The sequence below is a fragment of the Chelon labrosus genome (genome assembly GCF_963514085.1).
Source record: "Chelon labrosus genome assembly, chromosome: 12".
In the NCBI taxonomy this organism is placed as follows: domain Eukaryota; kingdom Metazoa; phylum Chordata; class Actinopteri; order Mugiliformes; family Mugilidae; genus Chelon; species Chelon labrosus.
Genome location: NC_140345.1, coordinates 9,483,148 through 9,508,336, shown reverse-complemented (window position 1 = coordinate 9,508,336; position 25,189 = coordinate 9,483,148). Strand labels below are relative to the sequence as shown.

General features: G+C 42.9%; 2 protein-coding genes across 7 annotated transcripts; both read left to right on the top strand.

Moving 5' to 3' along the window:
- Positions 1-4,659: 4,659 nt before the first annotated feature.
- Positions 4,660-8,283, top strand: shisa7a (shisa family member 7a; the record flags this gene model as incomplete). The annotated part of the gene is made up of 5 exons (XM_084556322.1): positions 4,660-5,426; positions 5,963-6,117; positions 6,629-6,694; positions 6,974-7,159; positions 7,364-8,283. The coding sequence occupies 5 exons, from the start codon at positions 4,660-4,662 to the stop codon at positions 8,281-8,283; spliced, it is 2,094 nt and encodes a 697-aa protein (XP_084412448.1).
- Positions 8,284-15,120: 6,837 nt separating this feature from the next.
- LOC311496366 (uncharacterized protein) lies at positions 15,121-24,372 on the top strand. 6 transcript variants are annotated; one of them, XM_084556202.1, is made up of 4 exons: positions 15,121-15,464; positions 15,855-15,967; positions 17,818-20,302; positions 20,591-24,371. In XM_084556202.1, the coding sequence occupies exons 3-4, from the start codon at positions 18,280-18,282 to the stop codon at positions 22,963-22,965; spliced, it is 4,398 nt and encodes a 1,465-aa protein (XP_084412328.1). In that variant the 5' UTR covers positions 15,121-15,464; positions 15,855-15,967; positions 17,818-18,279; the 3' UTR covers positions 22,966-24,371. The 6 variants fall into 6 exon arrangements, with proteins under 6 accessions (XP_084412328.1, XP_084412329.1, XP_084412326.1 ...); XM_084556203.1 differs by having other exon boundaries at positions 17,818-18,496; positions 20,591-24,367; XM_084556200.1 differs by having other exon boundaries at positions 15,121-15,402; positions 17,818-24,372.
- The last annotated feature ends 817 nt before the right edge of the window (positions 24,373-25,189 follow it).

The following is a 25,189-nucleotide window of genomic DNA, read 5'->3' as shown; positions in this document are numbered from 1 at the left end:
CACAGTTGCTGTGGCAACCGTGTCTCTCTGTGTCTTTTTCTCCGCTTCGCGCACACGCACAAAGAAAAATAACACACACACTCTTGGATCTCGGAGGTCTTCCGCTGAATGTACCGGCTGCTTTGCATTTAGCAAGTTTTGCTTCCGTTTTTTAAATACAGTTTTTACTTTTTTGAAAGAACAGGATCTGAATCCGACTTTTTAAATATACCTATATAAATGTATATTTATATATGTGGGCCTTTAGAGTCACTGGGTTAAAAGAGGGGCATTAAATGAAGGGAAGCAGACTAAAGATGAATGCCACAGGTTGAATGGGTCCAATGTCCACCGGCACCGAGCAGCTCGGAGTCTCATCAGGACCAGTCTGACCGACCAATCACAGCGCTCTCCCAGTGGCGGACCTCCGTGAGGTCAGTCGCAGTTAGGCGGTGTAAAGCATCGCTTGGAAATTATTAAGGGAACAACCTCAGTCAGTTACAAGGAGAAAGTTAAATTGTGGGAAACGCTTGGCGACATTTTGATCGTGAAACATCTGAACTTCCTGCGCTTTCTCGGGATAGTTAGACAACTCTCTAACTTGTACACGCCAAACGGACATTTACGATGCACCTATAGATGAATTGTCACATCTATCAGAAAAAAATCTCAGAACATCTCGTCGTTCACTGACTCCCTCTCTCTCCCTCTCTCTCCGCTCTCTCTCTCCCTCTCCCTCTCTCCCTCACTCTTTCTCTCCCGCTCGCGTTTCTTTTTTGTCTTTCTTTCTCTCTGCCGTGATGATGGATTATCAATAGCCTGGTGGAGGCACAACAAGAGTGATCGAGATCTGCAGCGCTTCCAATAAACACGGGCTTTAAAAAAAAAAAAAAAAAAAAAAAAGCAGGTGTCACATCCAGCAACAGTTCAAGCTGTCCTCATCATCTCCAGCTACAATAACAGGCTGCCATCTGAGAACAGCTGAGATACAGTGCGCAGGCTCTCCCAGCGCTCTGCTCCAGCATCAAACCCCCAGAGCAGCGCACAGGTAAGACACGACATCATGCACCTTTCACTAATGCAACTTGCAATTGCCGATTCAGACTAGAAATCGATCGATGCGGTTATTGTTTGTTTCCGTGTGCATGAAAATTGAGTTTTGGGATCTGTTTAGACGCATCAGCTGTCCTGGAGGCTGTCAAAGAAAACATTTAGATGGATTCTGCGCCACAGAAACATCCACACAGACGCTTTATTCTCAGCTGACGCGTTTTTTAAAAAAAAAAAAAAATCACTTAAAATACTTTAATCGTCAGCACACCGACACATTGTGAACATATTGTTATTTAGACCACTGATAACACACACACCGACACATCCAACCGAACTACACGCACACACACCGGCACGGATACACCCACGCACTCTTTGCCTACTGATACATGCAAGTCATGTCCATAACCCGCATGCTTGTTCATTGCAAGTTTCAACTTATTAACCTAATGAGGGATGAAGTGTAGTCTGAGGAGACGATGTCCAAATCGTCGGGCTGATGCGAAGTCATTGCGCAGCATATATTCACTGATAAGACTAAAGCAGTCGCCGCTGCGCGCCTTTCGCTGTAATTAATCGTCTTTTGCGTTGGCATGTCTTGTGTCAGGGCTTTTTTCTTCTCCCCTCACTGATTCACATCAGCGCGTTTTGCAGCACTAAAGAAAACGAGGCCATTTTGTTTAATTTCCAACAAACACCTGTTGAAATTATTGCATGGCCAGGCGTCTAGGCGTCTTGTCAACACCCTGCAATGAAAGTAAGGGGGAGTGGGGGGTGGAGGGGGGTTCATTCGCTTTGATACAATCACTTGCAGATACAGGAGTCTGTTGGAATGGATTGTCCTCCCATCAATGCAACTCAGGGCTGCATCTTCACTGCTGTGAATGTGTGCCCTTCACCCTTTGGTTCCCATTCTCACTCTCTCTCCCTCTCTACTGCATTGCTTCAGCACCACAGCACGGAAATACCCGGAGGAAAACATTTGACTGGAAAATAGCAAATTGTCTAATTTAGACTAAGGCTACAGGATGGCATAATTAGGATGAGGATCTTGAATGTTTCTCATCTGAAATCCTCTTATCTTATTGTCAGCAAGTGGTACATGTACATTTACTAGGAAGGGGTTTGAATATTTGGCCAGAAAAAAAAAAAAAAAAACTGAAGTGAATGGAGTCAGAGCAAGCAGTGCAGACAATACGGTAATGGAAGTTGAGCAGCGTTCGCGGATGACTTTGCGAGGCATCAGTGTCATCTTGTTGAGCAAGAGACGGGCAGATGTGACTTTGAAATCTGGTTTGGCTAATGGGTGTAGATTGGATTCTGCCTCCCTTCTCTTTCACTGCCTCTTTCACTCACACACAGACAGAGCTGCAGTGCTATTCTGAGAGAGTTAGCTGCCTCAACCCACGCACAGAATCTGAGAAAGAGAGAAAGGCAGAACGAGGGAGAAAAGAGGAGAAGGAGGGAGCAAGAGGAATAAAGGCAAGAGGCAGAGACTGGCTACAAGGAGGTTTACAGAATGCCGACTATAGGCTCTCACATGCACGCACTCGCTCAAAGCCTTTTTTTACACTTTCAAATTGTGCCCCTTTAACTGTATCTGATTTACAGTCTTGATTAGCACTCTTCTGTTCTTGTGTGGACTGTATTTGCAGATCTGTTTGGTGGTGCTGTTTGTGTGATGTGCTATGTTGTATTGGTAAGTGCTGGGAGAAATGTACTTGATTCTGTGCCACCCACACACCGCCCTCCCACTCATGGTCGTCTCTGCATCTATACCTCTGGCTCTTCCCGCTCGCCACAATCTCTTTGCTCATTTAAATCCCTACCCTGCATTTATCCCTCTGCTCTCTTTTTTTCTCTCTTTCTCCATCATTGGCTTTTCAGGAGAGTGTTCCTCCCGCAACCAAACACAACTAACACACACACACACACACACACACTCGGCTTCTCACAATGCGCCCCCAAAATGGACAAAGACGAGGGTCAACAAGGTTGCAGACTCTTTCTAACGTAATGTCTCTCATTTTGTATTGCAGCGGACATTCGGCCAACGCATTCCAGTTTCAGTTGTCGACTCGTAAACCCGGAGACCGTTCTGGAAACCGAGCAGAACACCTAAAGACGACAAGAAGGGACATTCTCTCGGAGAGCTCGTTGGGAACATTAGTCAGTGGGAGAACTGCTGCTTTGTGATTCTTGTTTTTCCTCCACTGAACTCTCCTCAGAAGGTTAGAGGAGCATGTAACTGAAACAAGTGGAGGCCTCCGTGATTTCAGCATTCTGTCTCCCCCATCTGTGCCTACATTCTCTGCTACAGATAGGGACGTTTTGATAATTACATATAATTATAATTTCTGTGGGAGACAGATCTGCCTCTGTCTATTATTGCCAACACCTCCAACACAATAACTTCACACATTTACATATTTCTCAACAAAAGTGATATTCTTTGAACCTCGGAGACAAATCAGGAATAATTTTACTTAGAGAGAGACGTGTCACATGGAGAAGCAATGTGCCATTCAGTTGACATCTAATTAGAGATACAGTTGAGTGACACGGGCAACATTTTGTGCCTAAAAGCTGAACATTTAAAATCATGACACTTGCCTCATTTTGCAACGCGTTTCACGGCCTGGGAGTCATTTATGTGGTTTGTGCTTACTCCTAATTTTCAGCTGTTACAGTGTTCTAGCACTTAAGCAGAGACATTCTCATTATCACCCACAGCCCGGTCACAGAAACAGTCCGTGCCAGGCGAATACTGATGCACGCCAGTCCAGCCATAGAAAAAAGATTAAAGTAATGTGCGTAGTGTAATCTATAGTTATATCTAGAACAAGCTGGAGATAATGTTACGCTCCATAAAAACTAGGCCACATTAATGGGCTGCTCTCATCCAATTGTTTACAATGCCAAAAAGCACCAAATACATGGATACAGAAAAAAAATTGCTTACAGAATAAATAAGTGCCAATTCCAAATGTACGCAGTGCCAGACTGAAGCAGTCAACCAGTAAAGAACAAAACAGATCGAACTGTTTACATTTGATAAAACTCGGGCCATAGTATCTCGTTCAAGTGCCATGATCAGCACAGGAATGTAAAGGAACGCCATATTTTATCGAAAATACTTGCTACAATTTTTTTTCTGAGCTGCGAATAGTAATTTCACCCAGCAGAGCATGAGATAGTTGTTCTTTTTTTCAGTGGGTCATGCAGGATGAGGCATTAAGGACTAAAATAATGAAGATTGTTGTTTTCTATTTGTCCTTCTTACAAAGCTGCATCCATTTTACTGATGTAGATTCGCAAGGTGTTCTTGGGGGATGAAGTCAATGCGCCCTCAGAGTCCCTTTCTAGCAGGAAATAAAACCATTTTAATACCCCTATCATAAATTATTAACACCTACAAAAACATTTTGGTAGTGTTTATCCTTCAGGCGTCAAATTTCATCACCCAGGATTACTGAATGAAACTACTGATACATCACTATCCAGTAGGTTGTACATGCTACATGAACACTTCTCATGCCGTTTTAGTGGGTTAAACTGTAAAAGCGGATACACCATTGTAACTGCATTGACTCAACAACAGAAAATAGATGTCTTAGTCATGTAAAAATGACGCCCACCACCAATCTCCGAGTCCTCGCTGTCTCCCTGCTCTTCCTCCTTACTGCCCCACTTACCACCGTCATGGAGACTTCTCCGTTCCCCCCTCCCCAGCGCACAGACCTCTCAGGGAGACCGTTCACAGAGCAGCCCAAGACCGGCTCCAGCCCCTCTCTCCTGCTCTTTGCCATCCAGGCCAATCTCAGGCCAGCTGCTCTCCAAGGCAGGACCAAAACCCCTGAGAAACTTCCAGAAACCTCACAGGGAGTTCTGGAGACGCCTCCGAGACCCCTGCCCCAGGTCATGTTCCCCAAGAATGTAACTTCATCAGAGGCCCTCGCACCTCCCTTAGGTGCGGCCCAGGTCGCGCCCATTCCGCCGCGCTTCATGGACGGATGGATGGACGTATGCAGGGGTTATTATGATGTGATGGGACACTTTGACAGCGCTTTCAACTGCTCCAAGGACACTTTTATCTTCTGCTGTGGAACATGCCACTATCGCTTCTGCTGTCCAGAGAGAAGCCGCCAACTGGAGCAGGACATCTGCAAAAACTATGACTCTCCAGACTGGGCCAAGCCACAGACAGACACCATAAACATACAAGAGGATTTTGGTCCTGACCCAGACTTTGATCCACTGAAGCAGCAGAGCCACAACACGGGCTTCGTCATTGGGGGAGTGATAGTGTTCATGGTGGCCGTCGCTGTGGGCATCAAGGTGGTCTTCAACAAGGTGCAGCAGGAAGCCCACCAAAGGGACCTGAACATGCCCAGGTGAGTCTCAGACACTTTTTATTTCATCAGCTTGATTTACTTAGTCCTACTTTTGAATACAGTAATAAAAATCAGTACTCCATAAATGGCCTAGATTCCTCATTCTGGGCCCAGAATAATGCTATTAGTCATCAGCTGAAACATATTTGATCTTCATCGAGTGGCTGCTGCAGAATTCATGGTTGTTTTGATTTCCTCTTGGCTTTCTCATCTCAAATATAACCCCTAATTTTGGCAATAAAAATTATCATTTTGGTTTTAATAGTTGTAGAGGTGGCTACAACCGACCCTTCAATATAGTTCAGTATTTATGATGACAAGTCAGAAATACTGTCAAGTCAAAGATTTCATTACAATACAAGACATTCATCTAAAACAAGTCTAAAATAGACTGCTACGATTGGCATCAGTATTTTAGATGAACAACAACTTAGAAATTATAGTCAATAAAGACCTTGAGTCTATTATATCAGCTGACACCTTATTACTATTTTTATCTTGTGTTTCCTTTTTGCTTGTGTTTAATGCATAATTAGAGCCCTGGTTGACATGTTGCGGCACCAGTCGAGTCCAGTCCAGCAGGATGAGAGAAACAACAGCGTGGCTCTGGCTGTAGGGGATGGACAGGGGACACTGGGGAGAGCTCCAAAAAATCTCTATGCCCCAGGACTGCCCAGCAAGGACAACAGATGTGAGCGTCTAGGGCTTATACGGCATTAGTGAATAGCACAATCAGAAGCACAATTAGAGCTTTTGTAACGACATCCTATGTTTGCAGAGGCACATTGTTCTTGTCACGTCTGCATACGGATGCAGCGTTTTTTTCTTTCTCTGTCTCACCCCCAGGATGTCTTTGCAACTATTCAGGAGACAGAATGAAAAAAACAATGAAATGGTGGTGTGCCAAAAAGACAAAAGCTTAATCATAGAGATTTCTCTGTACTATCAGTGGTCACTGAGAAAGATTTCCTTGTAGTAATAAGTATTTGAACTGCGGTTAAAGAAGAATCTGGAGATAGGTGCTCCTAAAATGTATATGATTTATATGACCATGTGAATATATATATATATATATATATGTATATATATATATATATATATATGACATAGTTAGATATTTTTTATGCCCAAACACCAGTCAGCTTGAAACAGCCTGACATCCATTTTGTGAGCTGATTACCTTATGTTCTTTTGATTTACAGTGGGCAATTTGCAACACAATTTCATCCACTCATCAGGCTCCAGCCCAAAGCACACTGCAACTATCGGTAAGGCAGCTGGTGAAAGCCAGGCTCCCATGTAAATGACATGTAATCACTTTGATGTTTCATTTACTTTATTCAGTTTCGTTATAAGCTCAAAAGCAGACTAATTTCTTTCAACAATAATAGTGATGATATGAGTTTTGGATGCTTGTGTTAGTGTTGAAAGCAATGCCTCTTCCAGTGAATGTTCACAGATTCACACACTGCTACGTGCAGCGCGCTATATCCAGAGGATCAAATCTCATTTAACACACAGTCGTTTTCTCCCTGTGGTCTCTGCAGAACGCACCCCTCGGATGAACAATGCTCAGCTGGCAGCTGGAGGCACCCTGCTTTCTAGTAAGCACAACAACACCAAATCCCAACCTTCTTTCCACCACTCCCTGCACAACCTGGCTCAGCTGCCGCCCTCCTATGAGAGCGCCACCAAGCCTGAGCTGAACAGATACTCCTCACTCAAACGCCTCGGTAAGTACAGCGATTTTCCAGAAACACATTCTGTGTAGCTGTTCTGTCTAACCCTCACTCCCCTTCCAGAGCTGTTTCTGCAGCTGTTTCATAAGCATGGTAACACTCTTGACACTAAGTCATAAAACGCAGGATGCATCATTATGTGCTGGTGTTATTTACTGTGGTGATAAACAATTCAGCTAAATTTTGTTTGGCTTGCAGAGAAAGGTCTTGATGAGTACTCCTCTGGTTACTGCACCACCAAGCGCCGGCCTCACACAGCCCAGCCAGCCCTCCAGTCCTCTCAGCACCATCTCCACTGGGGTGGAGACTACACCCTAAGTGGGAGAGGGACCCTCCCCAGGCACGCCGCTCGTCCCTGGATCCCACCACCGCCTTCTGGCATCCCTGCTTCACCCACTCCGAATCCCTACCCCCTGGATCCCCCAGAGCCCCAGTATAACCCCAACTATGACACTCTCTCCAAGCCCAGAAAAGTGAAGTCCACTGACCAGCTGCTCAACATGGGTGATGTCCCTGGCAACACAGGGACCCTGTCCCGCCTCTCCAAGAACCAGCAACACCAATACTACAAAGCCATGGCTGCTTCCAATAAGAACTCCAACACGCAGACCCTCACCAGGAAGACCCAGGACAGGCAGGAGAGACGAGAGGAGCGGCTGCTCATGTCCCCGGACCACTTGGAGGAGAGGATGGGTGTTGGCGGAATGGGTGTTGTAGATCCATATGCCCATACAGGAGGGATTGTCCCCACGCTGCCTCGCCAGCAGAAGGCCCAGTCCCAGCAGAACGTCTGCGCCACCCCCTCCCTGGACCGGCACCACATGATCAAGATGAACTCTCACCCCACATCCGGGCGAGAGCAGGAGAGGAGCACGGGAATGACGGGGCACATGAGCGGGGGCATGGGCTGGGCGGGGGAGATGCCCGGGGCTGGGGTAGTCATGGGAACGGGAACACTAGGGGGCCACAGCGCGAGGAGGATGGCTTTTGCAGCAAAAAGGCAGAACACCATTGAGCAGCTACACTTCATACCGGGAGGGGGCGGTGGGGGCTCAGCAGGAAGTGGAGGAGGCAGTCAGGGGATCAGAACAGGGAGTAAAAATGAGGTGACGGTGTGAGGTCTGTGCCTAATGTAGAGTTTACGCCTCATCAAAGCTATGGGAATAGATCACCCTTCTGCATTTAACCATTAGATATACAGCTACAAGAAATAAAACTAGAAGTATAAAGTATAGTAACAGTATAATGTGTTTAGGCTATTCAAATTAGTGTTATCTTGTAATTAAATAGCTTGAATATGACTACTTATATTAAATTAAAAATCTAGGAACATCTGTTCCAGTTATGTGATAGCCTACATCAGCCATATTTTGTAACAGAATTTGCCATATTGCCATATACAGCGGTGCCATTACTTGTAGAAAGACTGACTGGAAGGGTGAAACAAAACCAACAGAAGTGTCGTTCATAATTTAGTTTTTATATATGTTTTTCAAAAAGTACTCAGGAGCCATATTAGATAGGGAATCAGACTATGTGAAAAAAAAAGGTTCGTTGAAGCGGAGGACCGTCGTGTGGAATATTGTATCTCAGAACTTGAGAGAACCGAGCCAACTACCTGGACCGTCGATCTGCTCAACTCCTGCCGACAACGAGTTATCAAACTGAATCTCATGGGTGAAGAGCCCTCGTGGACCAGACGAGTCTGAATGAACTGTGTGCCTGGGGAGGGATTTTGAAGATGTTACCCTCTGCTGAACCAACCTCATCCTGGCACAGGGAGACGTAACTGATTTTTGTTGCTTCCTATGACACTGAGACAAAGTATCGGGCTGTTTCTGACTGAGACTCGGCAGCCTGACACTACTGGCCGGACTCCACGCCTGATTTAAACTGCGGACGTACCCACGTTACCAATCTGATGCCTGGGTTGCCTAGTTTTCCATGTGACCTTAGATGAAATCCCCAGAAGAACTCACACTCTGATCACTGTTACACTACAGGAGCGTAAGCTGATATTAGCTTACGGTACGGGTGAGTTTCCCCTAATTTTCCCACCAATACATCAAGACCTACCTGTAAAAACGATGGGCTACCAAATGCCACAGAGCCATCACAATATTACAAAAAATATCTTGACAGAAATATATGAAATCAAGAGATAATTTAACAGAAATATGCGTTCAGTTTAGTGAGAGAGAGAGAGGCAACTTGCTTTAAGTTGTACACTAGGAACAAAAGTTTTTCTACAGAGCACAAACGAATAAACCATGACGCAGAGGTTGCACTTACACAACTGTCCTTCAAAGCCATTTATGGAGATACAAAGAGAAATACCACAGAGGAAGCTTGTCTGACAATCACCATTTTATTATTATCACCAGGTGACAAATTATACGAGTCAGTGATATTTTGTACAGTCAAACGGATTGGCTTCGGAGCGAGCCAAAAAAACCTCTGAGTCAGGAGCGAGGGCGACCTGAGGCCTTCTCCTGCGCGGCTCCACGTGCCGCAAGAGACTCGGATGGTTAGGAAGCCCTTCCCATCCTCAAGACAAAGACCTTGCTGTATCATAACGCACTTCAGCCAGTATGAGTAAAAAAAGAAAAAACAGAAAAGAGAAAAAAAATAAAAATAAAAATCTTCATCAATAACAACGCTTATCAATACTAAGGGCTATCCTATCCTATATACTGTAGTATGTGATATCTGTGGTCCATATAAAATGCTATCTCTTTCTATTGATTTTGTGTTGATATTGTCATGATGTATTAAAGTATTAATGTGTACAAAAAACAAGAGCAATTTAAGCACAGTTCAAAGAGAAACACGGAGACAAAACTTTGCACAAATCTACCCCCTGATATTTGCACCAGATACAAACATACTTTGTATCACGTCCTCAAGGTTTACATTCTGTACAAGCACGGCTGAAAGTGCGACTGATCAACGGAAGGTATCGTACCGAGAGAGGATGCTTTTTTTTTTTCTTTCTTTCTTTTTTTTTTTTCAAATCAACAGAAATGAGAGATAAAGACGCAGACGAAAGAAGGAACTGCTCGGTTTTTGTTCAGTCATGTGAAAGGATACGGAGGTGAAACACTGAAAAAACAGAAACACAGATTTCATTTGGACAATCTTCCTATACACAGTGCTAAATGTAGTTGTTATGAATATGATGGAGTGTTATTATTAATAATTATTATAACTGTTATGGTTATTCTTAACAATTATCTTATGATGTGATGTTCTTTTACTTGGTGGGATTTTAAGTGTTTATTGTTTTTAGATAACTAGCATTCTCATGACTAGTTGGTTTTTCATACATCTGGTCATAAATTTTTAAAACATTCCAAATCTTGATGCATGCCAACTCCATTTCATTGAGAGGCATTTACAGTATGTCTGGATTTTACGGTCACGAATGCTCAAATGGCCGATCTTTCCAGCTGTGTGTACTGTGCCTAGACATCGGCCTTACGACTTCTCGATCTCAAGCGATTATTTAGGTTTCCACTCTGGTACAAAAACATGTATTGAAAAAATCTGCAGCCTTCTATGTGTTCAATGATGCTGTTTAAACGGGGGATAGATGAGTCTGGGATGGGCCTGAAGTTATTAACGTCACAGACAGCCTGTTGTCTCCACTGCAGCAGCCTGACCCACTAATTTAGTATATGGGTTGTACATGCTAAACCCACGATGCCATAATGTATGTATGTTTTGTATGAATGTTTATAACACGAGTTGGAGAAGATCAGAGGTCTTAAGGAAACCTGAATGCTTTGAGCGGAGTGTCTTTTTCAGGGAAAATGGACAGATGACATACAGTAGTACTAGATTTTTTAAATAGAGCCACAAAAGGTCTGTAGCAAAGTCTGTAAAATCTCACAAGCCATATCCATCGAAACTCATTATCACAATTTTATAAATGGTTAATCTAATTTGTGCAAGTATTGTATTTTGTATAGCTAGTACAATCAGAATATTTTGAGTGATCTCTTCGACATTAATTTGAGGATTCAAAAAAAAATAATTATGTGTTAGTATTTAATGAATTGTACAGTGCCAAACTCATAACATTTTGTTGTCTTTTTATTGTCACAGCCTCCTAGATGGCTACAGGGGTTATTTCTTTTTCACAACTGAGAACTAATACGCAGGCAGTTAAGCTAAAAAAAAAAGAAGAAGAAGAAGCTAGCTTCCAGAAAGAAATGAATGAATATGGTGTATGTTTTTGCCATTATGAATTCATTTAGAGGAAGGCGGTTAATGGCCACCTGAAACGGACAGGGACAGTGTCCAATAATGAGAATTCATGGATTTATTTTCATGCCTATAAATTTCAAAACAACCCTTTTGCTATTGTTAAATGCATTGATCCCCTTGGATACAACAGTAACTTATAAAGAATTTGTATAATAAAGTTGGTGGGAAAAAATCAACACGTTTTGTTCTTTATTATGGAGTGTGTGAGATTTTCTTATTTCTTACATTAATACTCTTGAGTGATGGTGATGGTGCGTTTCTATTTTTCACACCTGCGAAGTGATTCTTCTAGTTAATTCTAGTTCGTTAAAACCCTTCTGAACTAAAACGTTGGACTTTTGGTGGAAGTTGTGTGCATAAAGGTTAATATATATGTAACATTAGAATACTCCATTAAAAGTATAAGTCCTGCAGTGAAAAAGCCACCCGGTGCATGATATTTTATGTTATATAATTGCATTACATTATTAGTACTGATGCATTCATGTTTACTCGTGAAGCTGTTGCAATTCTGAGCTGAGTCATTATAGTATATGCCAGAAGCTGTTTCATTTTTTGGGGGGATTTTGTATATAAAATCCATAAATCACTAGTGACATTGTCGCATTAGTGACAGAGAAGTATAACATAGCATGAAGTGTGGAAAAAATAAAATAGCCCTGAGATGAGACTTGGCTGATTTGGTCAGCATCTATACGTTATGAAATTGTGATTATCATAAGAATAAATATAAGGCAAATGAATGTTTTGTCCACATAGAAGCAGCAGCAATATTAACAAAAAGACGTCTAATGTTCAGTAGGTTAGTGTAAATCCTGCAGACACTGATATTGTCTGATATTATTTAAGCTACAGTGAGGATATGGAGTGCTATCGGGTGCAGACAGCTGCAACTTTAAATAAAATGAAAAGGGGAAATTGTTTTCATATCATTTCTAGATCGTCCGTGTTATATCATACTGCACCTGACGGGTTCTTATAGTGAGGTAAGGGCTGCAAGGCTCATATTCAAAACCCCATGTGAATACATTTATTGCTCTGAGATGTATGAAGGCTTAAATGAAAGAGTGGATGGCTGCCATTGTAATAATGAAATAATTTTTACAAGAGGGACACATAGGCGCAAAAAATATTATGTTTGATTTAAGCAGTGGGGTCCACTGCTGCATTACAGTCTCTGCAATTTGCACATTTCACCACCAGGAGGTTCAGTGGCTGCAAGATGAACTGTGCAGGAAGGCCTTGCTCAGAATGTCATATAACTTAACCCTTAAAGCTCTTTCTGTTTTGTTTTTTTTACACTAGGATGAGTAATTAGAATGTGGTTATAATAGTCATAAAAATATGGACGCACCTACTCATTGAAGACCAAACCTGAAACCACAGAAACTATGAAACATCTCACATGGAGTTATGTAGTAAACAGAAAAGTGTTAATAAAGCCAAATGTGTGCTTTAATTCACATTCTCCTTGTCTGCTTTTTCCTCACTCTGTGGCCCATATCACCTGAGTCGGATTTAGATCAGGTGATTGTGCAGTCCATACCGTCTGATGCAGTGTTTCAGTACTGTCCCTCTTGGTCACACAGACCTCACTGAGCCTGGAGGTGTGATTTATTGTTCTATAAAAAATACTAATGGTAGTCCCACTAAGTACAAACCAGATGGGATTGTGTTGTGGTAGCCATGCTGGTTTGAATCCTGAATGCTGTGAAATTGCTAAGAGTTTCACCAGCAAAGCTCTCCCAACAGCATCACACCTCCTCCTCCACGCTTCACAGGGAACCACACATACAGATATCATCAGTACACCTTCACACCACTCCACATTTCCACTAATATATTCTCTTTTTGTTGTGTTTATTAACTTGACAATGGAGACCTGATTCACACAGTCTCATCCCAACAGTTAATGTTGAGCTGTGTCTGCTTCTTGAACTCGGGGAACCACTGATGTGGGCTCTAATCTGATGTGCTTTAAATAATTTCTTAGGTAACTCGACTGAACCTTCTCTGCAGCAGAGGGAGCTTGTGGTCCTCCTTTTCCTGAGCGGTCCTCAGGAGACACAGAGTCATGATGGTGTTTGATGGTTTTTGTGGCTGCACTTGGAGAAATTTCCAGACTGACTGACCTTTATGTCTAAAGTAACGATGGACAATTGTTTTTCTATTTGTATTAGAACAGTTGTTGCAGTGATATAGATTGCTACACTGGTAGAGAGACTATTTCTTGTGTGCAAATACACCAGTTTAAGTGTTTTTTAAAGTTTTGATGTTTTGATGTGTTCAAAACTGATCTTTAAACACTCACAGAATGTATAGCTATATCTAAATTTTTCATGAATATTGCACAACCAAGTAAAATTAAACCTTTTCTCACAAATGAGTGAGACAATTTTGATTGTTGCTGAAATAAAATTGAACAGAACTGAATTGAACGCCCAGTCACAACTGGAGTTTCTTGTTTCTCCTTTAAATATGTCACACTTAAAGTACCGAATGTGCCTGTGATGCACAAAATAGCAACCTGTCTTAGTTTCACCTACCTTCTTGTGAATATCAGTAGCACAACAGTACGTAAAGAAAAACTTGGATGAAAAACAGGATATAAACTGGACGTGGCACACAAATGCACTTCCATCATCCTACAGTTTTTGTTTGCTTTTCGGATCATTAATGCAGAATGTTTTTTGGCATATGTTTATGACGCATTTAGCAATTCTGACTGAGTTGGAAAAATATTTCAACTTAGGTTTAATTTAGTGTGTATTAAACTAATATCAGAGTGTAAAGATGGAGTACTTTTATACAGAAGGCCTGCAGGGCATGGGGCATGATGGAGCCTGGGGAAAAGACCTTAACAAAGACCGATTACTTTTAATATCATCAGACAGTGTAGGTTTATCCAGAAGTTTGCCTAGGACAGTTCAACTCAAGCAAAATGAAACTTAATTTCTAACAAATGATGTCTGAGACAGTTGGCTGTCTCAGACATCATTTGTGGCTGTGGCTGAAGTAAAAGTGAACTACCCCTTCTTGTGAATATTAGTACACAATGTGTCTTTTTTTCTGAAGACACATGGTTTATATCCTGTTCTGCTTAAGTACAACAGGATATATGCTGGATGTGGTGCACGAAAATACACTCTGATCATCCGACAATCATCTGTGCATTTTTCTGTTCATCAATGCAGAATTATCTTTTTTTTTCTTCTGATTGATTTCTTATGGAAACCACTAACACCTAAAGTATATGAGATTTTTACCTCTCTGAGTTTATTCATCTATTTAATGCATACATTTATCATATTAAATGCTGTTCCTTTGCATAACCATAGTAATAAGAATTAGACTTTACCAGACGGATGAAATATTTCAGTTTACTACTTTAATGAATATTCAATTAATATTAGCCTAAAGGTGGAGTATTTTTATAGGCCTGCAGGGCATGTGGCATTATGGAGCCTTGGGAAAAGTACTTAACAAAGATCGATTACTTTTAATATAATCAGACAGGAGTCATTTATTAATATAACACTGATGATGAAGTGGTTTCAACACACATTACATGCACGTTTGTGAAAGGGGATCCCAGCACTGAAGCTAACGGTGAATCCGCTCTGAGCTCTGAACAACGGACCGCGAGCCCCGCTGCTGCTACCCGGAAATATTACAAGGGCCGGAAAGGACCAATGTTAAGGGAGCACACGTCACTCACTTTTACCCAAAAAATATTACCACCGACCATCCAAATTTTTCATCGGCCGTCGTAAGTGTTTTGCAAACGCTCCCCGTCGGAACGACTCGTCGCAATTAAATGGCCAGGAGGCGGCTGCGGTATCCGTCGGCGTTGGTTTCAGGGAGGAACGGTGTACGCGTTCACCCAGCGCAGCATCAGTGAAAATGGCTCTGGCTAACGACTGGAAAACAGCACGCAGAAATGGAAGCGGACGACAGCTAGCTAGGCGGTAAGAAGAAGGCGTGACAGGCCTCATCCATCTGCAACTGTGCTCTGCATCTGGATGCGTAGGTAAACATTTGCCGAATATACGTTACGCGGATGTAAATGCTAACGCTAGCATCATACCGTTAACGTTAAGTCTGCGCGCTTTTAATAATGTGCTTTGGCTTTACGGCTAGCGTTAGCAACAGTGCTTGAGTGGGTTTTCTAGACTGCGTGTGGCACCAGATAGCCAAACACGCCGAGCAAAATATGATGCTAAAGAGAACCGTGAAGTTTTGCATGCAAGCGCGACCAATGTTTTTATTTTTTTCCCCCCCCCACAAATGTTAGCCAATACTATTACAGGATGCCACCTCAAGTGCATCCGTTATTACTTGCGCATGTAACGCACTGCTTATGTTTACATTGTCCAGCGAGTGTGTTACTGATGTTAAGCTTTTCTGCCCTTCTCCACAGGATCTCTGATTTACAGTAAAATGAGAGGCAGTCACATGTGCGATATATTATCTTCCTCATCTTCCCGGGGAGCTTACTCTCCTCTAGGTCCATCGCATCAATTAGAGGAAACGGTAAGATTTTAAGAGGTGAGCCAAGCGAGATTCAAAGTGAGTGATCCTACCCTAGTCTGTGCACTTTTGCCTTTTTCGGAAGTACAATAATGGGGATTTTTTAAAAAGTTAACAGCAACTTGCCTTTACACAGTCGATGAATTATGCTTACTGCAACAGTTACTATATATATTATTCTTTTTTTTTTTTTTTTAACTATTTGAAGCCTGTTTATGTAAATGTTTTTCAATAAAATGTAAATATTGCTCCCGTTGCTGCTGGTTGAGGTTTAGATAAGATATAATTCAACTTTATTAATATTCCACATCTCGTTCTAGCACAAATGTAAGCAGTTTTGTATTTGCCACAAGCACTGGCAGAAAACTAAAAGACAAGCGGATAATGAATAAATGTACAAAAGCATCTGTAACTGATGTGGAGTATCTGCAGCATGGATGGAGATGCAGATTAGAAATCGTCTGGATATAATGTAATGTACATTTTTGCTGCTTGCTTATTACAGCAGTTCCTTTAAAAAAATTCCCATATATTTTGATCTCATATATAAGAATGAAACTGAATATGAGTATGTCTTTGGTACTATCTGGTCATAAACACACTAAAATGAAAAGGTCAACACTGTAAATATGGTGCACTTTGGGGGTTAAAAGATGCTCAGTTATGTTCAATGAATGAAAATTAACGTTTTTTTGCAGGAGGGGTTGACCTGTAGTTGAAAACCTTTATTATTGGTTTCTGATGTATGTTCAACTGTAAGGACTAATGGAGAGTCCTGAATAAGGGACTGACAGTGTCCCATTTGTCTACCAATTTAAGGTATGCGGAAATATAACTTCTAAAGGGTTCATATGTTTGAATAATATATTCAAATGAACCCTATTGTCAAACAGATGATTTGCTATTCAGTGGGTATTTATCATCCAACATCTTTCACTAGTACAACATACTAATACTAGTACAATAATACTAATTGTAATAATTCTTGATAATTTTGGGAGACTTTGTACTATTTGTAATGCTGTGAACAGTTAGGTAGCAGTGTAGTGGAAATCTAAATAATCGGTTACATGCACACACCTGCATTTAACTGAAACCAAGACGTCTGCTGTATAATGTGGTTTTTCTTGCAGCACCAACACACCTCTCTGTCTGTACACTACCTCTTCCTCACACAACATTTAGTACTGGCAAAGACATTGTACTTGTACTGCACATTTTTCCTAAGAGGATAAAATACATTGTGAAATACATCTGCTGCTGCATGTAAGTGTTAACAGTGAGGTAGGACAGTGTATGATATTGTAATAAATCAGAGTAGTATTGTTAAATAAGCAAAGTCTGCATCCTTTCACACAGACGCCTACTAAATGTGTATGCACGAACGGTAGGAATTGTGAAGATAACTTCAGCTGTAAATATGAACCTAATAAAAAAAAAAAAAAAAAAGAAAAAAAAGAAAATGCTATTTATGCAGCAATTCTAGTTGTGCTGCACTCCAGCTGAACTGCATCATGGTGAGTTATAACAAAATGTAAAATGTTGAATGTATTTATTAATCTGTTGCAGTGGCTGTAAAATGTGGGTGGTAAAAGAGACATGTTTAATTTATTGTAGCCCAACTGGTAGCTTGTCAGCATAAGTATTTTTGATTAAAAATTAATTAAAAAGGTTAATTCCTTTAAACACGGGTTTATAAGGTTTTTCTACATATCTGCTTCAATGGATGGGGCACCTTGGTATAGATTAAAAACAGTTTAGGAAGGGACTGCAGCAAGTGAATTTTTGTACAAAATTGTTGTCTATATAGACTCTCTATGACTTTCGTCCCTTTCTGACTTTTGTGTTTTCAGCTGTAGGAACTTCTTGGCTGAACACGGATGAGGAATCTTGCTTAGGTGAAGGAAAATGTCTACGCAGTAATTCACAAAGGAAACAAGAAGAAGTCATTTGAACTGCTTCTCAATAAAAACTATCATAAGCAATTTTTTTTAAATTAGGTGGAACTCATCTACCTGCCAAAAAGACACTTTAACCCTTTGATCATCAACTTATCATCTCAGTTATCCCACTCATTTTGGAAGTAGAGTGTGGGCAGTGGATGATCAACAGGGAGTAGCAGCACCAGAAGTAAACAATCTGGAGAGAAGAACTTAAGATTTAAGCTGTCATTGAATTAGTTCTGGAAAGAAATCATAGCACAGCTATACCATTAGGTTAAAGTTTGTTTTTCACCAGTCAGTGGTGGGATCTCTGTTGCCGCTCCTAGCGCTGGAGGTTTGGCACTTGCACCCCCATGTGCCAGTGAGTGGGAAATGTTCCAATTTGGAAAATACAATCTGGACATTATAGAGATGTTAAGTGGGCACCAGGCCCACCAGTTTAAAGGCCTTGGTTTAGATCGACAACTACAGCATCAGCAGCAAGTGCAACTTCACCAGCATCAACTCCAGCAGCAGCAGCAGCAGCAGGCTGAGTCTTCTGGAGCTCTTCTGTCTGGACTTGGCTTGGGCCCCCTGCAGGGGTCTAGAGGTAACGCCTTTTCTGATTCTGCCTCCATTTTTGCCAAGATGAGTGCCCCTCCTCCCCCACCTTTACAACAACAGCCTTCCTCATCTCAGAGCTCTCGTTCAAAGTCAAGCAAGATGAGCAGCAGCAGCTCAAGCCATTCTTCAGGCTACCCACAGTTCCTGCGCTCTTTCCACCCGTCTGAGGCAGCACTAGCACAGGAGCAATTACATCCAAGTGTAGGCCGCTTTGAGCACTTTGCTGGGGGAAGTAGCAGTAGTGGGAGTGCTGGGGGATTAGGAGGATTAGTAACATCAGCACCTCCACCCCCTCCTCCTCTGCATCCTGGTCTCTCTGTTCCCCAACCATCACCAGGCCCCTCCTCTTCCTCTCCTTCCCCTTCAACCTCTGTGGCCACCTCTAATAACCCTTCTAGCAGCAGTGCAGTCAGCTCACTGGGACACCAGTTGGTTGGGGCCCAGTCTGATGCACGGAGCCTTCACCAACAATTTAGTTGCATGTTAGCTGCTAATCAATATTTCCTTTCTGGGGTGCCTGCTAATGCTAGTTTAGAGCAATTTCTTGTACAACAGGGAACTCATAATCACTTAGGGTTAGGTTTAAGTCAAACGGGCGGGGAGCCTAGTACTAGCCTTGCTCCGCCTCCTGCTTTGCATTCTTCTCATTCACATGGCCACTCCACTCCCCAACCACAACAGACTCCACAGCAGCCTCCCCAGCAGCAACAGCTTCCACCTCACACCCTTTCTCATCCTCACTCTCATTCTCATCCTCACCACCCTCTCCACCCAGGCTCCCAGGCCTCATCACTGGGCGGTTTTGACTTCCAGGGCATTCCCGTACTCTCGTCAAACCAGATAGCTTCTCTGATGCAGCAGGAAGCAGGTTTGCCCCTCCCTTTGCCCCTTCATTTATCCTTATCTAAGGATGATGGTAAAGGGGAAAACAGTGGAGGTGGTAGTGGTAGCAGTAGCAGTAGGAGAAAGAAAGCTATGGCTGGATATTTACCACAAAGAAAATCTGAAAGCAGTAGTAGTAGCAGTAGCAGCCACGGCCACACTAGCCATAGCGGTAATCCTAGCACTAATAGTAATGGAGGGCTCAGTCATAGTCAACCTCCGGCTTTAATTGGGAGTGGGGTTGGTATTTCAAATATGGGTGGAGACCCATCATCCCTTCTTGCATCATCATCTTCATCCTCATCAGTAGTTTCTTCCTCCTCCTCTTCTGCTCCCTCTTCCACTGCTGCCTCAGTACTGGTTACTAATGATCCTCACCTTTCTAAATCTGATAACCAGAGCTCAATGCAACCCAATGCCTCAGAGTCTGATACAGAGCCCATATATAATTGTGGAGAGTGTGGCAAAAGCTTCCCTCACCTTTCAAGCCTTCGCAGGCATTTGCGCATGCATGAGCCAACCACAGCAGGTACTAGCAATACTGCCACTACTGGCCCAAACCCTGTTCACATTAAGCCACAGCCTGACCCAAGCCTTCCCCATTCGACCCAAGAAACTCCCCAACCTTCATCCAATTCTTGTCCTAGCCCAGACAAAATATTTCATTGCCCTGAATGTGGCAAAGCCTTTAAGAAAAAAGGGCACCTCCTGCAACATGGTGTTTTACACTCTTCAGCCCGCCCATATGGCTGCTCCACCTGCTCCCGGGCTTTTAATCGTAGAGAGTCACTCACACGGCATGAGAAGATACATGAGGAAAAGCCATTCCGATGTCCCGCCTGTGGTCGTGCCTTCCGTGAGAGCACCTCTCTACTCAACCATGCTGCCTCAGGCACCTGCGGCAAGCCAGGTAGGGGATCCAAACAACGGGGCAGCAAGACAGGAACTGATGGTGAGGACAGTGTCGGGGGAGGGGGTGGAGGAGGTAACGGAGGAGGGGGAACTTATCAGAGCAATAGAGGGGTTATTTATGGGAAAACTGAGGAAGAGGATGGTGTAATCATTGTGGGGGAAAGAGAACCAAAATCAGGTTTAGGATGTGATGGTCTGTTTCAGTCTGGAAGGGGTGGGAATTCAAATGACAGGGACAGAACAGATGGTAAATACCCCACTGACTACTCTCGGAATCGTTACACAGGCTACCATGATGACCACCGTTCTCAAGGTAATCCATCTCCATGCTACTCTGGTGCCTCCCCCTGTGGAAGTGGGATGGCGGGCCCAGCTCTGAGAAAGGCACCCTTGGCCCCAACACTGCATCCACACTCACAGAGCCACAACCAGCACCACCATCTGCAGCAACAGCCCCACCTGCCCCTCTCTTCTCTACTGGATGACTCAGAGGATGATGTCACTAGCTCTGTCAATAATGCAATCTCTGCAATAACAGCTGCTAGTAACAGTGGAAATAGAGGAGATGATAGGGGAGACATTATAGGAGGTCTGCTAGGTGGTCTTGGTTTAGGACCTCTGGGCTCACCTTCATCCACGTCTGGTATGGATAAAAATTTCAGAGGTGGTGGGAGCCAGGAGCCTATGAGCAGCAACCCACAGAATCCTACTGCCAAACCAAAACGTCCACGCAAACCAAGAGCTAAGAAAGACCCTGCAGTTGGTGGACAGCCCCCCAAACGTAGGCAATACACCCCAAGAATGGGGCCTAGTGGGCTCCCACGCACTCACCTCTGCAGTGTCTGTGGTAAGGGATTTGCACGACGTGAGACCCTACGCAGGCATGACCGCATCCATACTGGAGAAAAGCCCCATCACTGCACTGTTTGTGGAAAGTATTTCAGAGAAGCATTTCACCTCAGCAAGCATCAAACAGTCCACTCTGGGGCAAAAAATTATAAATGCAGCATCTGTGGGAAAGAGTTTGGTTACTCCCAGAGCCTCAGGAGGCACAGCAAACTTCACCAGAAAGGTGAGATGGAAGAGGTGCCCACAACACCAGCTCCGGAGAACCTTAACAGCTTTAACCCAAATCCTCAATGTAGCGTGGCACAAGACAGGAGCCAGAACCAAGCACCAAGCACCTCCTCCTATTACTCCTACTCTCAAGATGTCAAACCTCAAGACACCAACCCCCAACCACAGCCTCCACCCCCGCCTCAACCGCAGCCCCCACCGCCTCCTCGACTCTACACCTGTGCTATATGTTGGAAGTCGTTCCGTCATCATTTCCATCTGACTGCACATAACCAGACGGTTCATGACAGCGGGGGTGAAAAGCTCTTCTCCTGTGAGGTATGTGGAAAAGCATTTGCTTATTCTAATAGCCTCACTCGGCACAGGCAGTCTCAGCATGGGATGACCCGTACTGAACCATCAAACCCACAAGAAGGCAGCAGTGGGACGGGAGACAACAGAGGTGGGAGTGATGTTAATCAGTCAACATCTGAGAGCGAGGCTGCCACCAATGCTCTGCTACAGATGGCCCCTTCCACCGAAGGCCATGGAGGGCAGAATCTTAGTGTTGTCACTCATGGCCACCAACAGGCACCCCCGCAACCACCAGCTGGTTACTCTCCCCTCTTTTATGATGCTGCTGCAGCCCAATCGTCTGCCTCTAATGCCCCATCCTACGCTCAGCCTCTGCCTCCCAACTCTACAATCATGCCCCCACAGCACCCGCATTCCCCAGCCGGAGTGAAAGGAGAGCACATATATCCAGCTGGATCGCGTAGTCGTACTCTTCACACCACAGCCCCGTTCCAGCCCCTCACGGAACTGCCCTCCACTGAACATCATCATTTGCATCACCATCATCATATTTCCCACCATCATCCTCATCATCAGTCAGGTACCCAGTCCCACCAACACCTTGACTGCAACATCCAGTTGTCACACAATGAAATGAGACGACAAAAGAAGAAAAAAAAAAAGTCCGAGAGGAGAGATTGGAGGGAAAATAAATGGGAAACCCAAGATTTAGTCAGATTCGATGGAATCAAAAGGAAGAGAAAGATCAGTTGTACAGTAAGAGGGCAGTTGAATAAAAAACAAGGCGCTCTTCGTTTGACAATAAGGCGAGGAGAAGGATCGGGTGGTGGTGGGTATAAACTTGTCAACACTGGTGGAATGAAGGTGCAGATCCTGTCGTCTCTCAAAGTCCCTGTGAAACGTTTTGGCTGTCCTATATGCCCCAATTCTGTATTTTCCCGCAAAGCGGGACTGCTGGTCCACATGGCAATTAAACATCCGCAAAAAGCCTTGAGCACTCAGGAGCGACTGAGGTGCAGTGTATGTGGGAAGCAGTCTCACAGGCCTTTGGCAGCCTTCATCCATCGGGCCTCCCATCGGGCCAGAGGGACTTTCTCCTGCAGACGCTGCTCTGCACGTTTTTGGAATGCTACACTGCTTCACAGGCACAAGGTGTCCTGCCGCCGCAGGGCTAAAGGACTGCAGAGAAGAGATGCTAAGAGGCTGAAGCTTTCAAAAAGACCAGGAGAGAAACAGACCCATGAGGGTCACGAAGAGATGCCGTTTCTACAGGGACCATACAGATACTGAGCATCCTGGTGTTTGAAAAGAGTGGTATTCAAGAGGGATATTTCTGTTCTAAAATGGGAAAGTGAGAGAAAAAAGGGACTTGAAAAAGGCTTCTGCTGCCTTTAGGAAAAATTGCCTCTTGTCTCTGTTGCATCTACTCTGCTGACTATTAGAATGAGTGTGTTAACAACTACTGTAGAGTGTCCAATAAAATATCACCTGAAGTTCTTCCAGATTATATTGGAAGGTGTCTTCAAAGACTTGACTGTTTCCATAGAATCATTAATTAACCCCTTAAGTGCATTGACACTATGCTTGGCTGACACTGTGCAGTTACTAGACAAGTTTAGGTGAAATAACATGCTAATGTATCTCTCTTCCCCATAACTAGAATTCCCGCTGCACCTCTTGCTGTATGATAAATGTCTCTGCTGTGTATTTTGTCTTGTTGTTGTTCACTTAGCGGCTCTGAGGATTTTTAAAAATATGTAAAGTGCATTTATTAGGAGTAGGGACATGGGGACAAAGACCTTTGTTGATAGTTTGTCAGTGCATGTTTGTTCTCTGGTCAAGTTTTTTGCTGAGGTTGTGAAATCACTCCTACAGTATGTGATGGTTTATTCAGTATATCCCCAGAAGTTTGTAGTGTAAACTTGATTTGGAAGTTGCTCTATATTCCCAAGTGATTTGATCACATATAGATAAAATGTCAAAGTTGCTGGTAATTAGCATTTCAAGGATCCCTCTCCTGCCAAAATGAAGAAACTTACAAGAAGCCTTGCGTATGATGTTCACTTTACTTCATTTATTTGAGATATTCCTAGCTTTTATACCAAGAGATTGAAAACAGGTTAAACAAGTGGACTGTAACACATGTTTATCTCATGTTATTTGTATGCTCTTTTTAGCAGTGATTATTTCTACAGTACTTCACAGTGTGTTAAAGACAAGGACCTATCATGATAGAAAACAAATGTAATATTCCATGTATTTATGTGTGTAACCCAATCAGTCTTCATGCCAATATTATACTTACCCCTTCTACCTTTTACTTTTTGCTGAGTTGCAATCATAGTCTGTAAAACCATGTTTTTGTTTCTTCTGAAGAAAAATAAGTTTTAAGTACATCTTGTCACTTTATTCACAAATGTTCATACCCCTGTCAAGCCTTTTTTCTTCTAAAGAAAAATGATAGTTTTAGTAGATTTTTATCACATTATTTACTGAGAAGTCAGTAGTTGATTATATTTCAGCAATGAATAAACCTTAAGTGTAATCATTTGTTTTCCTTTCATTTCTGATTCAATATCACCTTCTACAATATCCAGAAAACCGCTGGTCACCGAACGTGAGAGAGTTGTAACTGTTACCAAAGTCAGTGTTGAAGTTTTACAATCATATTTAGCTTTATGTCAAATGTGATTTTCATAACACTCTGTTTATTAAATCAATATCAGGATGTAGTTGATATACCAATAAATTTTATTAAAATACTAATGTTATTGGTCAGGTTACTTCAGGGTAATGAATGGTCTACAGTAAACAAAGTTAACTCTGTATTAGCTCTGTACTGTATACAGGCACCTCCAAAAATAATAGGTACACAAGAGGAATGCACTAAATTCCCCCTTCATGACTCAGTTCATGTTGAAGTGTAAGAAAGGTGGTAATTAAACTGTACGATCATTTTGGACGATGTAGATTGTGGCGATGAACAAGTGTTTCTATTATTTAGCATAGTCGACTGAGTAAAATGGGGTTGTCAAAATAATACAAACGTGTCAGTACGACACAACACAGTAGTTCTACAAACCACAGCCTCCAAAATGAAAACAGCTAAATCAGTAGTTCTCTGTTGTTTTAAGTAAGTGCTTAATAGTATAAACGTCACGAAGCTAAGATTTAATTCAGTACTGCTATATTAGAATGAATTTATTTTCACTAGTGTACCTTTTGTGTCTGTAAACCAGAGTAAATGTCTGTGTGAAACCTCACGCCCAGATCCACAAGATGGCAGTAAGCAACTCATTTATGGTGTACTCATGGCCTGGTGGGGATGAGTGTGGCAGTCACATGGATTTTACAGCGATAGGGGTGGACTAGAGAGGCTGAGTCCTGGATGACTGTGTGAATTATGTGTAGGGCTGGTGTTTACTACAAGATTAATGCTACGAAGTAAACAAGACGGCACTCTGTAATCAGGAGCAGCTTTATCCATCTACCTATATTTAATTGTAATACAAAT